At 46.6% G+C, this 12997-nt stretch overlaps 1 protein-coding gene across 1 annotated transcript in view; it reads left to right on the top strand.

Moving 5' to 3' along the window:
* Nucleotides 1-12997, top strand: part of DOT1L (DOT1 like histone lysine methyltransferase) — a 96500-nt gene that overhangs the window by 74372 nt on the left and 9131 nt on the right. Inside the window, exons 24-28 of the mRNA XM_081312921.1 lie at nucleotides 474-1099; nucleotides 3947-4152; nucleotides 7583-7647; nucleotides 8507-9451; nucleotides 10349-11007. Coding sequence (XP_081169047.1) covers nucleotides 474-1099; nucleotides 3947-4152; nucleotides 7583-7647; nucleotides 8507-9451; nucleotides 10349-10968 — 2462 coding nt within the window. The 3' untranslated portion in view covers nucleotides 10969-11007. The remainder of the gene's footprint in view (nucleotides 1-473; nucleotides 1100-3946; nucleotides 4153-7582; nucleotides 7648-8506; nucleotides 9452-10348; nucleotides 11008-12997) is intronic.

Here is a 12997-nt window from a genome sequence, read left to right as displayed (position 1 = left end):
GTTGAGCAAGAGATTGGACTTAGTAGTCTGTTTTGACTATGTTTTGAAACATGGATGAGGGCAGGAAGAAACAAATGACAAAGGTAGGGGGGATCAGTTGATCCACTTTGCCTCTTTTTCATTGTAAATAGTGTGAAGAAAGCTATTTCTCCAGGATTTAGCCTCTGGTGAACTCTAATGCCAGGAATATCTGTAAAGAACCTCTGTGGAAGATCTTAATTTACAGAGCAGCACATATGCATTTATTTTATTTATTCAATTTTTATGCCACCCAACCTCCCCTATGATGCATGTTTCTAAGTTTTTCACTTGCATAGTTGAACTGTTTTTAATTTACATAGTTTTAAATTGTTAGCTGCTTTTCTATATATCTTTCTACGATTTGTCAACTGTCCAAAGTTATCGGAGAGATGGGCAGAATATATTAACGGGATTCCTCTCATATCTGATTTTCTTCATTCCACGTTACACAGGTTTTTCTTACATGTCCGGCTCTGCACCAGTCGGTGGGACTGTTCCAAATAGCCCCGGCCCATTGAACCCGGCTGCTGACAGTGCAGCTATGGAGGAGGTATCCAGTTCGGGAAGCTTGTTCAACTCCACAGGGTCTCGAAGCTCTACTCCACAGCATCCCTCCTTGCTTACGTCGTCTTCACGGAATTCTGGGCAAAACTCGCCTGCACAGCAGCATTCCGCAAGCCCCAGGTTGAACGGCATCTCCCAGAGCTTGGGAGGGGTACTGCAGTACATAGAGACTCAAAAAATGTTTGCCGAAAACGCCAGAGGAGACCCCCCGTTCGACCCTGCCTTTTCCGACCCTGAGAGCGAGAGCAAACGAAGGATCATCTTCACCATCTCCCCTGCTACGGGGACCCTCAAACATTCTCCCTCAAACAAGCACAGCCCCCTCGCCGCGAGTATCCGGGCAGATTGTGGCCAGGCATACGTGCAAGATGGGAAGAAGCGTGGCCGGAGGAAGCGGTCCTCCACAGGAACGCCGTGCGTGAACTCCGGGGTGTCACCCAAACGCAAATCATTGCCCCCCATGGCTGGGCTCTTTGCTCAGCCTTCTGGATCTCCCCTCAATATCAACTCCATGGTGAGAATCAAGGTTTGAGCTCTGCAGTTTTAAGGCCAGATCATTTTGCCCCCCTGAAATCAGTGAGAGGCCTTAACAGATGACCAAGGGTAAAAAACTACTTTGAATCCGGATATTAGGTTCTTGACTGATTTGTTTTGTTAACAGAAGATGTCTAGGTTAAATCCCAGCATCAGTCAATCCATTTTTTTAATGCGAGCAATGATTGCAAAATTATATGAAAACCTAATTAAAAACAATTTTCAAACTTGCATAGGCTGAATCCCTTGGGCCTGCCGTTGAAGAGTTCGAACCTGCTTCAGCCCCAGAAGAATGTTTTATCATGGGAAATAATGCTGAGGTTGACAAACATGCAGCCTACTTGGCTTAAAGTAGCTTCCAGTATAATTAGAAACTGTTTCCTGAATGATGGTTAGTAGAATTTTTCATAGGCCAGTGATCTTTTGGAAATTACAGGTAGTCCTTGACTTAAAACAGTTCGTTTAGTGACCATGCAAGCTACAGCGTCACTGAAAAAGTGACATGACCGTTATTCACGCTTACAACTGTTTGTGGTCTTCCCGTGGTTACGTGATAAAAAATTCAGATGCTTGGCAACTGATTCGTGTTTGTGACAATTGCAGTGTCCTGGGGGTGTGTGTCACGTGATTTCCTTTTGCAGCCTTCTGACAAGCAAAGTCAGTGGGGAAACCAGGTTCATTTAACAACCGGGTTACTAACTTGTCAACTGCAGTGACTGAGTTAACAATTATTGTAAGAAAGGTTGTAAAAGGGAGCAAAACTCACTTCACGCTTGTCTCGGTTAGCAACAGAAAGTTTGGGCTCAGTTTGTGGTCGTAAATTGAGGACTTACCTGTATTTGAATAGCTGGATAAATAGCATGCATACTGTTTTATCATGCGCCAAAGGTAATTGTATAGTTCCCTTTGAGAATCTGTTAATGAGGGAGCTATAAAAAGTTGGGATAGTCCTGTTTTGAACAGTTTCCTTAGTGTTTCTTGCAATCCCATGGATTAATTTCCGCCACCCTAACCGTGAATGAAATTAAGTTGCTTTTCTGTATGTACAGGAAGAGGCAAGGAATAGCGCTCACTTTGTCCCGGAGAGGGAGAGATGTGACAGGTTGGGTTCTTCCTTGAGGTTTTATAATCTAAAATCAAAGGCCTTCTCAGCTGAGTCTGGCTCTTGTGGCACAAGTTCCTCAATCTTGGACAAGTTATTCATCCTATCAAACCCAGCTGGTCTGGCACAGATTTCCCACCCTTCCCTAAAGAATTGTAAACTGCTGCAGCTTGCGTTGTAATGCAGGAGTGGGCAACTATGGCCCCTCAAGACCTGTGAACCTCTGGAAATTGAAGTCCATAGGCCATAAAGGGGCCATAGTTGCCCACCCCTAGTTTAAAGGAAGATTTTGTAGAGGTGGGTAAGAAGCTGATTAGGACTAAAATTACTTCATAGAAACATGGAGTCAGTGAGTTAAAGTTGGGCCAGCCAGCCTATAGCTCATGAGATAATTTTTATTTAGGCCTGAATGCTTATTATAGATATGTGATTGGACAACGGAGTTGACACTTCTCATTCTAGAAAGGAAAAACATGTCCAGAAAAAGTTTTGACCTATGAGAGGGATTGAGCCACGTTTCAAGGGTTGGGGGTTGCATTTCATCCACCTAAATTTTTGAAGAGCTGCAGGAAGAAACCTGCAGAATCCAGTGGTTTGTTAGGATAACAAAATGAAGTTGTGACACTCTGACCCTGCACATAGAAAAAGTGAGGATCTTGCTTTGCAACGCTTGCTTCATCATTGGCTACGCTGACTACGGAATTCTAGGAATTAAAAAAAAATACTGTTTAACATTACCGTCATGCTAATTAATTGTTGGCAAGTCTTTATTCCTGTTTCTCTGTGCGTTTTCCAAAAGACTTTCATATGCAAATTTGGGAGTTTTATATTTCTTGAGTCCCTTTACCCCCATCTGTGTAAATCTGTTACTACATACTAGCACTGTGTATATACAGTAAAAGTTTTGTAACCAATATATGGGTAGTCCTCGATTTATGCTCACAATAGGGACCAGAAAATTTGTCATTAAGTGAGACATCACGTGACTGCATTTGTGACCTCTTTTGCCATGATCATTAAGCAGATCACCTGCAGTTGTTAAGCAAGACGTCATGGCACTGCAACTTGCAACCCTCCTGCCAGTTTTCCCATAAAACGTCACTTGTTGGGAGCCCAGATGAGGAGGTTACAAATGGCGATTATGTCGCTGCAGGGATACTGCAGCTATTGGAAATGCAGGCTGGTTGGCAGGAGCCCTGGTGGCGCAGGGGTTAGAATGCGATATTGCAGGCTAATTCACTGTTTGCTGACAGGAATTCGATTCTGACTGGCACAAGGGTTGACTCGGCCTTCCATCCTTCCGAGGTCGGTAAAATGAGGGCCCAGATTGTTGTGTGTGGGCAATATGCTGACTCTGTAAACCGCCTAGAGAGTGCTGTAATACACTATGAAGCGGTATATAAGTCTTAAGTGCTATTGCTATTGTCAAGCACCCGGACTGCAGTTACAGGACTATGGAATGCTATGACGGTTATATACGCGTGAGGGATGCTCGTAAGTCACTTTTTTTCAGCACTGTCATAACTTTAAATGGTCACTAAGTGAAGGATCCTAAGTTGAGGACTACTTGTGATAACTTTCTGCCTGTTTCTCTTCCCCAAAGCTGAGCAACGCTGTCTTTAAAAGCAAAATCCCTAGAAACACAGTTAGCTCTGCCTTCCTGTCCCTTGCCTTTTTTCCCCCCCTCCAATTCTTAAATGTTTTATTTTCCTCTTCCCTCCTCAGGTCAGTAACATTAACCAGCCTTTAGAAATAACAGCCATTTCTTCCCCTGAAAATTCCCTGAAGAATTCTCCTATTCCATACCAGGACAACGATCAGCCCCCTGTGCTGAAAAAGGAGAAGCCCCTAATTCAGACCAATGGCATCCATTACTCCCCGCTAACCTCTGATGAAGAGCAGAGTCTGGAGGACGACCATAACAGCACCAGGTGAGAAGTAGCAGCATACGATCTCAGATCCACAGCACATCCTTCCCCAACATTAAATTGATGCTTAGCTTTGAAAGCATGATTTAGGTTTCTTTAAAGGTAAAGGTTCCCCCACACATGTGTGCTAGTTGTTTCCGCCTCTAGGGGCCGGTGCTTATCTCCGTTTCAAAGCCGAAGAGCCAGCGCTTGTCCGAGGACGTCTCCGTGGTCATGTGGCCGGCATGACTAGACGCCAAAGGCGCACGGAACGCTGTTACCTTCCCACCGGAGTGGTCCCTATTTCTCTACTTGCATTTTTACGTGCTTTCGAACTGCTAGGTTGGCAGAAGCTGGGACGAGTAACAGGCGCTCACTCTGTTACGCGGCACTCGGGATTCGACCTGCCAAACTGCCGACCTTCTGATCGACAAGCTCAGCGTCCTAACCCACTGAGCCACCGCGTCCCTTTTTAGGTTTCTTTACCATGTAATAATACTGTGCATTTGTAATATATTACATGTGTTAACTTTTGATGTGACTTTTGGATGTATTAAGGTAAAGGTAAAGGTTCCCCTGCACATGCGTGCTAGTCGTTTCCAACTCTAGGGGCCGGTGCTCATCTCCGTTTCAAAGCCGAAGAGCCAGCGCTTGTCTGAGGACGTCTCCGTGGTCATGTGGCCGGCATGACTAGACACCAAAGGCGCACGGAACGCTGTTACCTTCCCACCGGAGTGGTCCCTATTTCTCTACTTGCATTTTTACGTGCTTTCGAACTGCTAGGTTGGCAGAAGCTGGGACGAGTAACAGGCGCTCACTCTGTTACGCGGCACTCGGGATTCGACCTGCCAAACTGCCGACCTTCTGATCGACAAGCTCAGCGTCCTAACCCACTGAGCCACCGCGTCCCTTTTTAGGTTTCTTTACCATGTAATAATACTGTGCATTTGTAATATATTACATGTGTTAACTTTTGATGTGACTTTTGGATGTATTAAGGTAAAGGTAAAGGTTCCCCCGCACATGCGTGCTAGTCGTTTCCAACTCTAGGGGCCGGTGCTCATCTCCGTTTCAAAGCCGAAGAGCCAGCGCTTGTCCGAGGACGTCTCCATGGTCATGTGGCCGGCATGACTAGATGCCAAAGGCGCACGGAACTTCCCCCTTATGTCTCCTTATTAAAATCACACCTTAGTGATGATTGCAGTCCTGTAAGGACTGACTTAAGTTTTCAACATTTACAGACAGTCCTTGATTTACAACCAGTCGCTTAATGACTATTTGAAATTATCTCCCCAGAACCACTTACAACCCGTTTTCAAAGTTACATACACCTAGTGGTCCTATGATTGCATTTTGTGCACTTGGCAACTGACTCACTTTTGTATCTGTTTGCCTGTAGAGGTTTTGGCCACTTTCCAGGATTTACTTCCAGTTTCTATCAAAAAATGCTCAGTGGAAAAGCAGATTCTCTTAACGACCGTTGTGTTCACTTAACAACCACTGTGGTCACTAAAGATCATTGTCGTTGTTAGTTGCAAAGTCGTGTCCGACCCATCGCGACCCCATGGACAACGTTCCTCCAGGCCTTCCTGTCCTCTACCATCTTCTGGAGTCCATTTAGGCTCACGCCTACTGCTTCAGTGACTCCATCCAGCCACCTCATTCTCTGTCGTCCCCTTCTTCTCTTGCCCTCAATCTTTCCCAGCACTAGGCTCTTCTCCAGTGAGTCTTCCTTCTCATTAGGTGGCCAAAGTATTTGAGTTTTAGCTTCAGGATCTGGCCTTCTAAAGAGCAGTCAGGGTTGATCTCCTCTAGGACTGAATGGTTTGATCGCCTTGCAGTCCAAGGGACTCGCAGGAGTCTTCTCCAGCACCATAGTTCAAAGGCCTCAATTCTTTGGCGCTCAGCCTTTCTTATGGTCCAACTTTCACAGCCATACATTGCAACTGGGAAGACCATAGCCTTGACTATAGGTACTTTTGTTGACAGGGTGATGTCTCTGCTTTTTAGTGTGCTGTCTAGATTTGCCATGGCTTTCCTCCCGAGGAGCAAGCGTCTTTTAATTTCTTGGCTACAGTCCCCATCTGCAGTGATCTTGGAGCCCAGGAAAATAAAATCTGTCACTACCTCCATTTCTTCCCCATCTATTTGCCAGGAATTGAGAGGGCCGAATGCCATGATCTTGGTTTTCTTAATCATGGTGTCCTCTTAATGATTGCCACAAAAAATGTCAAAAAAAATATCAGGTCTTGCCACATGATGCCTTGCCTTGCAACCTCAATGACTGATGATTGTAATTCTGGGTTCAATTACTATCATAATGTAATGGCCTTTCTAATAATATTTAACCTATCGTCATTCTTAATTATTGTCTGATTTTTCTCTCAGTAAGGGGAGAAAAGAACACATTAGAAGCCATCTGAGTTAGCTCGGGAGTTCATGGCTTCCATGACGGCCATGGACCTGACGCAAGTAATTGATGGACCGACTCATGTGGGAGGCCACACCCTTGACTTGGTTTTCTTATCTGGACGGTGGTTAGATGATCTTGGTGGGGGCTCCCCAATTGTTATGCCCCTGTCATGGACCGATCATCATCTCCTGCAGCTGGTCTTCCATTTTGCCACTCCCCGCCGTGGGTGTGTGGAGCCAACTAGATGGTTCCACCCCTGGCACTTAATGGACCCTGATAGGTTCCAGGCAGCGCTGGGGTCCCCACCTGCCTCCGTTGCTCACAACTCGGCGGATGCCTTAGTGGAAGCCTGGGAAAGGGCAGTCACGGAGGCACTTGACCGATGAATGCAGTGTTTAGTTTTTTTATTCTAAAACTAAACTAATCCATAGTCCCGGAATCTCAAACTCAGATGACTCTGAGGGCTTCCCTATTTAGCTTGCTTGAAATGTCTCGAAGAGCATCCAGGATGCTACAGTTCAACCCTGAGCTGCAAATATTTCCCTTCTTTTGGTAGTTTGCTGGGATCGCTGTCACCATGATGTAATGCCTCATCACGCTTTACAACTGCATCACTGTGCAATGCAAATTTCGTTCCCAAGTACCATAGTAACCTGAGGATTACCTGTAATTATTGGTCCCCCAACCTAATATTTTGTAGCACGCTGTTTTGAGGCAATAACTGCCATCGGGTGCTTTCTGAAGCTCCAGTGGCAGTGGTTTTTTTCCCCCCTTTTCTTCCTTTATATTTATGGACTCCCCAACTCCAGTTGTCCTAGATGAGGAAACTCCCAACCGTGAGTTTGGGCTCTTTCCATGGATGTTGCATTGGATTCAGATCGGCTCATAGCAGGCCATTTCAGAACAGTTTAATATTAGATTTTCAACCATTTTGGGGTTCTCTTAGCTGTTTGTTTTGTGCCATTATCCTGCTGGAGGACCCGTGAGGTGCTTTCTAACACGTCTGTCTATTAATCAAATAATCCTCTTTTTCCTTCCTAGAATTGAGAGAAAAATTGCAACCATATCACTGGAAAGCAAATCTCCACAGAAGCCGCTGGAAAATAGTAAGTTTATAGACCAGCGAGTGGGCATTTGATAAGACAAAAGGGATTGATCAGGACTACTTGTGGTGATCTACTTCTCATAAGGCCTTTCTGGCACCGAAATGGTTCAGGAAAGGAAGGAGCCACAAATTGTGGGCCATCTTTGTAGCCCAGCTTCCCATTTTCCCCTCAGCTTGAGTCTGGTAGGGAGGTTAGTTACGCTGACAGTTATGCTTTTTTGTTTTGTCCTGTTGCTGTAGATTTAGCACAGATGTAGGGTTTCTGTAAAAATAAAAATAAAAAACTAAAAAGAACTGCAAGACATGTACCAGCGTTACGTAATTCACTTGAAGCAAAATGTGTGAATTCACTGTGAAGTGTTTTTAAAAAAAATAAATAGGTGAGCATCTAAGTTCAGCTAGTGACGGAAATACTATTTCAAAAGATGTGATGATGATGGCTACTGGCCCTCAGTTTTAATTATTGAGTTCATGGCTGAGTTCAGATAACTTGTGCTCTGTTCTAAGGCAGTCTTATCTCTTGTGGTATGAATCTGGGTGACTATTTTTAGAAGCCACAGTGCTGGACTAAATGGATTTTGATCCAAGCAAGATGGGCTGCGTTTCTCTAGTTGTGATGAATGCAGAAGTTACTCTCCTTCCGTTACGAGTCCTCACACAGTAGACGATTTAGTTGCCTCTGTATGGCAGTTCCTGGCTGCAGAATTCTGGCAGACAGTCTAGTTACCAGCTGCCTTTTCTCCTTGGGATCAAGAAAGCTAACTCTGTTTAAAAAGAGGTTCCTCCTTTAATTTTGTTACTCTGCCAAAAAGGAAACCACGTTCTCTTGAACTGACACCTACATTTTTCTGTCTTTGCAGGCATCAGCTCAGCTGGGAGAAAGCAGGCTACTGAAAGCATGAACAGCAGCAAGTGGAAATCAACCTTTTCTCCAATTTCTGACATCAATCTTTCGAAAACGGCAGACAGTCCTTTGCAAGCGTCGGCGTCATCCCTGAATCAGAACACCCTCTTTGCCTTCAGACAATCCTCTGATGACAACCTGGCAGGCGACAGGGCCGGCACGCATGTGAGGAAACACACAACTGCATCTGATGGGCTTGCCCAAAATACCATGAATGGATTTGCTTACAACGGCGGGCTGTCAGCAGATGTCGGTTTACATAGCTTTACTGATGGTGCTTCCCTTTCTCACAAAACTGCTGACGTGGTGACGGCTCTGGGGAGCTCCTCGATGGGTTTCCTGATACAAAGGAACAAAGAGGCTGGAGTCCCTGAGACAAATCCATTCTTGGGCAAGAGGCAGCTAGAAGGCCTTGGTGGTGGGAAAGGGGAAGATTTAAACTGGTCAGGGCTGAAAGGCAAAGAGGCCAACGAACTGAGTGTCCGTCTGGGAGGCTCTTCAGACAAGGCTTCGGTGCTAAACAACAAATTCGGCAAAGGACGGGAACGAGATGTGGAGTTCAAGAATGGCCACAACCTGTTCATTGCTGCTGCTGCTGCTGCTGCTGCTGCTGTCCCCTCTGGTGGCCTTCTCAATGGCAAAAGCCTCTCTGCAGCCAACTCTGGCAAGTCGTCCAGCATGGCCTCCTCTACTCAGACCCACCACCCTTTCTTGAACTCCTTAACCCCTGGCACGCAGTTTCCCCTTGGCCCCATGGTAACAAACTCCTCGGTACTGCAGTCCTTATTTAATTCGATGCCAGCTGCCAGCCTAGTGCATGTATCATCAGCTGCCACCCGCCTGACCAACTCACACACGATGGGGAACTTCTCTCCTGGGATGACAGGTGGAACAGTTGGAGGTAAGCTAAACTTCATTCGTGGCACGCTGTGGCCAAAAGGAACACACTGTCGGGTGCAAGGAAGCAAGAATGACATCATGAACTGTTCGAAGTAGTTTCTTTATTGCTGTTCGCCCACAGACAGGAATCTTGCCAGACTAAAGCACACGCTGCATAATTATCTGACAAATCCTATGAAGGTTAGAGTGGATCTTTCTGCATACCAGGGACTCAAGGCTGGTTTGTCTTGTTAGTTCCTTGGGAAGGAGCCCCTCCATTCTGAATTCAGCGGCAGATTCCACCGCCCTTCCTGGTATTTCATACCCACCCACCCCGCCCCATCCTAATGGCAGATGTTTTTAATCGTTTTCCATCTGGGTTTATCTTCTGAGGAATCCCTGTGAATCCCTGTCACGCAGCCAAATTTCTAGAGCATCTTTTAATCGGTTCTGTGAGAATTTCTATGAGCTGGGATGAGGAGAGGCTCGGAACATTTTTGCAGCATTATATTTTAGCCTTTTCTGTGAACTCGGGCATCTGAGAATCTCAGGGAATCTCATTTCCCCCCCCCCTCCAAGCATGCCTGCGTGTACCTTGAGAATGGGCCTAGAATGAATGGTAGCTTTTCAGACGATTCTGACTACTTAGGGTCCATGCGTTGATCTCCACTGGGGCTTCTGTTGGGGTATTGAGTTCAGCCACGGAGTTCCCCCTCGGTGCTTCTAGAGTGCGAGCAAGGAAGAGGTAAGTGCGTCTCTCTTCTGCTAGGTTGTTGTTGTTTTTTCAACTGCCACTGCCCATCGCCTGCTGCTGTTTTCATGCTGCATTATTGCTTGCCTGCCTGCTTTTGTTTTGCTTCTCTTGCTGTGAGCTGTATAAAGTCCATCTGCTGAGGGTTTTTTTCTCTCCTGTTTGCAGGTATTTTTAACCATGTGGTGCCTTCTGCCTCCTCCTCTTCCTCCTCCGCTCCCTCCCCCTCCACTTCCTCTTTTTCATCCTCCACCTCCTCTCTCCATTTTGGCAACGGTGCTGTGTCCAGCTGTACCCTCTTGAGCTTAAATCCTCTGCAGGTTGCCGCCAGCTCCCCATCCTTCCATGTGTCCCCCAACCCAGCGCCCTCTAACGATGCCCAGCACCTCACCCGCCCCCCAGCACGTGCCGCTCTCCGGACCCCTCCTCCTCCTCCTCCTCCTCCTCCTCCTCTTCCTAATGTTTCATTGCCACCACCTCCTCCCCTCCTCACTTCTAACTCTGAGCCTGTCCTCCTACAGAGTTTGTCATCTCTGCCACTTTCAGAGTCTTTCTTGCCGCCATCTTCCACTGCTAACTCCGCTTTGTCTATTAAACTAGCTTCTCTTCAGCACAAAACCTCCCGCCCCTCCTTCACCGTCCACCACCCACCTCTGCCCCGCTTGGCGCTGGCCCAAGCCGCGCCTGGGATCCCACAGTCCAACACAGCTGGCACGCCTGCTATGTGGGTCACCCTTGGCATGCAGTCTCCTTATGCTTCACATCTCTCGGGAGTTAAGCCGCGATAACGAGCTAGGCTTAGCTTTTAAGCACTGGTGCTCTGTAAGGTAAGGCTGGTGTGGGTTGCCCTGGGTAAGGCAAGGGTGGTCAACAGGAGATTGGTGCTCTGACATGCTAAGACAGGGGTCCTCAACCATGGCAACTAAGACTTGTGGACTTCAGCTCCCAGAATTCCTTCACCCTCCAAAGCACACAACGCTCCTCCAACGATATGACTACTCCCCTGAGCATGCCTTCTGTTTGTTTTTAAATGGAAATTATGCAGACGTATACTGTAAGTCTTCATAGAGGTTTTGGGCTGTCAAAGGCTTAGGTCGAGGGGAAAGATGTGGTTGAGGAGTTTCTCAGTGCCAGGAAAAGGGTGAGGGTGTGAAAAGGAAGATAAGGATGAAGACCGCAAGAAGGAAAGAAAAGATACAAGCAGCAAAGAACAAGGAAATAAGAGACTTTCAACAGCAGAAAAGATAACAGGAGGACAAAGAACATTCTCAGGATCTGCTTGACAAGTTGATGGCAGCTATGCCCTTTGCCCAGTTTTGGTTTTGATCACCAGTTGTGCCCATTCCTGGACTGGGAGACCCTCTTTCCATCACTCATGCCTTGGTTATCTTGTGTGTAGTTTATTGCTGTTCATTCTACATAGGGCTGCCCTTGAAGACCACATAGAACAAGGCTTTTCAACCTTTTCACCCATTGTACCACTTTTAGGATATGGCAGCAACCGACTACCACCAGTAGCAAGGTGTCAAAAACTTGATGACCCCCCCCAAAAAACCCCCAAAAGGAAAAAAAAGTGATGAAGTACAGGTAGTCCTCAACTTACAACAGTTCGCTTAATGACTGTTCAACGTTACAATGGCACTGAAAAAAGTGCCCCCCAAGCCACGGCCGAGCAAGACACCTGCCTGCCTGCCTGCCCGACGGCGCTCTTCCTCCTGTCCGAGGGTTTCACTGTTGTGAGCATTTTTGTTGAGGATTTGCAACGGGTGGGTGGGTGGGGGGTGTTTGGTTTTCATTCCCCACGTCTGCTGGGTGGTTTGCAGCAGGTTTTGATCAATTCGCATGACCCTGGGACACTGTGACCGTCATAAATATGAATCAGTTGCCAAGCATCTGAATGTAAATCACAAGAGCCTGGAGATGCTGCAACATTCCAGCTGATTAGTGCTTCTTCTGGGCTCAGAAGTGCCAGGATCAGTGCCAAGCTCCAGCTGGAGCCTGGCGCTGATCCTGGCACTTCCACTGAGCCCTGACAGCCCTGCAGCTCCAGCCGTCTCTCGCTCAGGCTTGTGCGGTGCTGCCGCCAGTTCAGCTCATTCCCCTCCCCAGCTACCACTTTTCTAGGATGGTCGCGTACCACCTGCCAGGTGCCAATGTACCACAGGTGGTACCTGTACCACTGGTTGAAAAGCCCTGACATAGAAGTTTCGGTTGATCCAGAAAGTAACAATGTGAGCCGCTACAGGCAGGTCTTATTATATCTGTATAGCACTGATTACTACTAAGCTTTTGGGGAACAATTCTGGTGCTTGTTATTATGTACAAATACCTACATGGCATGGGGCCTAGCTGTATACGAGACCAAACATTTGGAAACTCAGTATTCTGTGGTCTGTGCGGTTAGAGCACAGGAAGTTATTCTTTAGATGTGGGCATTTTGTAGTTTATTTCTTAATTGTTTCACTGGGTGAGCCACACAGAGTTACGGCAAGTAAGAGGCAGCTTCGAAATTTTATCAGCCAATCTCACTATATCTTCTCCCTATTCTGTGTAATCAGGGATCAGACACAGATGCAGGTGCTAAAACAGAGTTGGCGTGCTCAGGATCTCATTGATTAAACTGTTACCTAGCAGACCCAAGAAGCACGTTTTCTCTGTTTTAGCACCTGTCCTTTGGGCACCCGCTTTCCCCCCCCCCAAGAGATTCAAACTGCCCTTATTCTGCCTGCCTTTTAAAGAGCCTTTAAAAAAAACTCATCTCAAGCTTAGAACTAGGATGGTTATTGAGCCTTTTTAGTCAGGTGTGGTACAGGCAAT

The sequence above is a fragment of the Vipera berus genome (assembly GCF_964194415.1).
Source record: "Vipera berus genome assembly, chromosome: 1".
NCBI classification, from domain to species: domain Eukaryota; kingdom Metazoa; phylum Chordata; class Lepidosauria; order Squamata; family Viperidae; genus Vipera; species Vipera berus.
The sequence above is the reverse complement of the archived record's forward strand: the minus strand, read 5'-3'. Positions and strand labels throughout refer to the sequence as shown.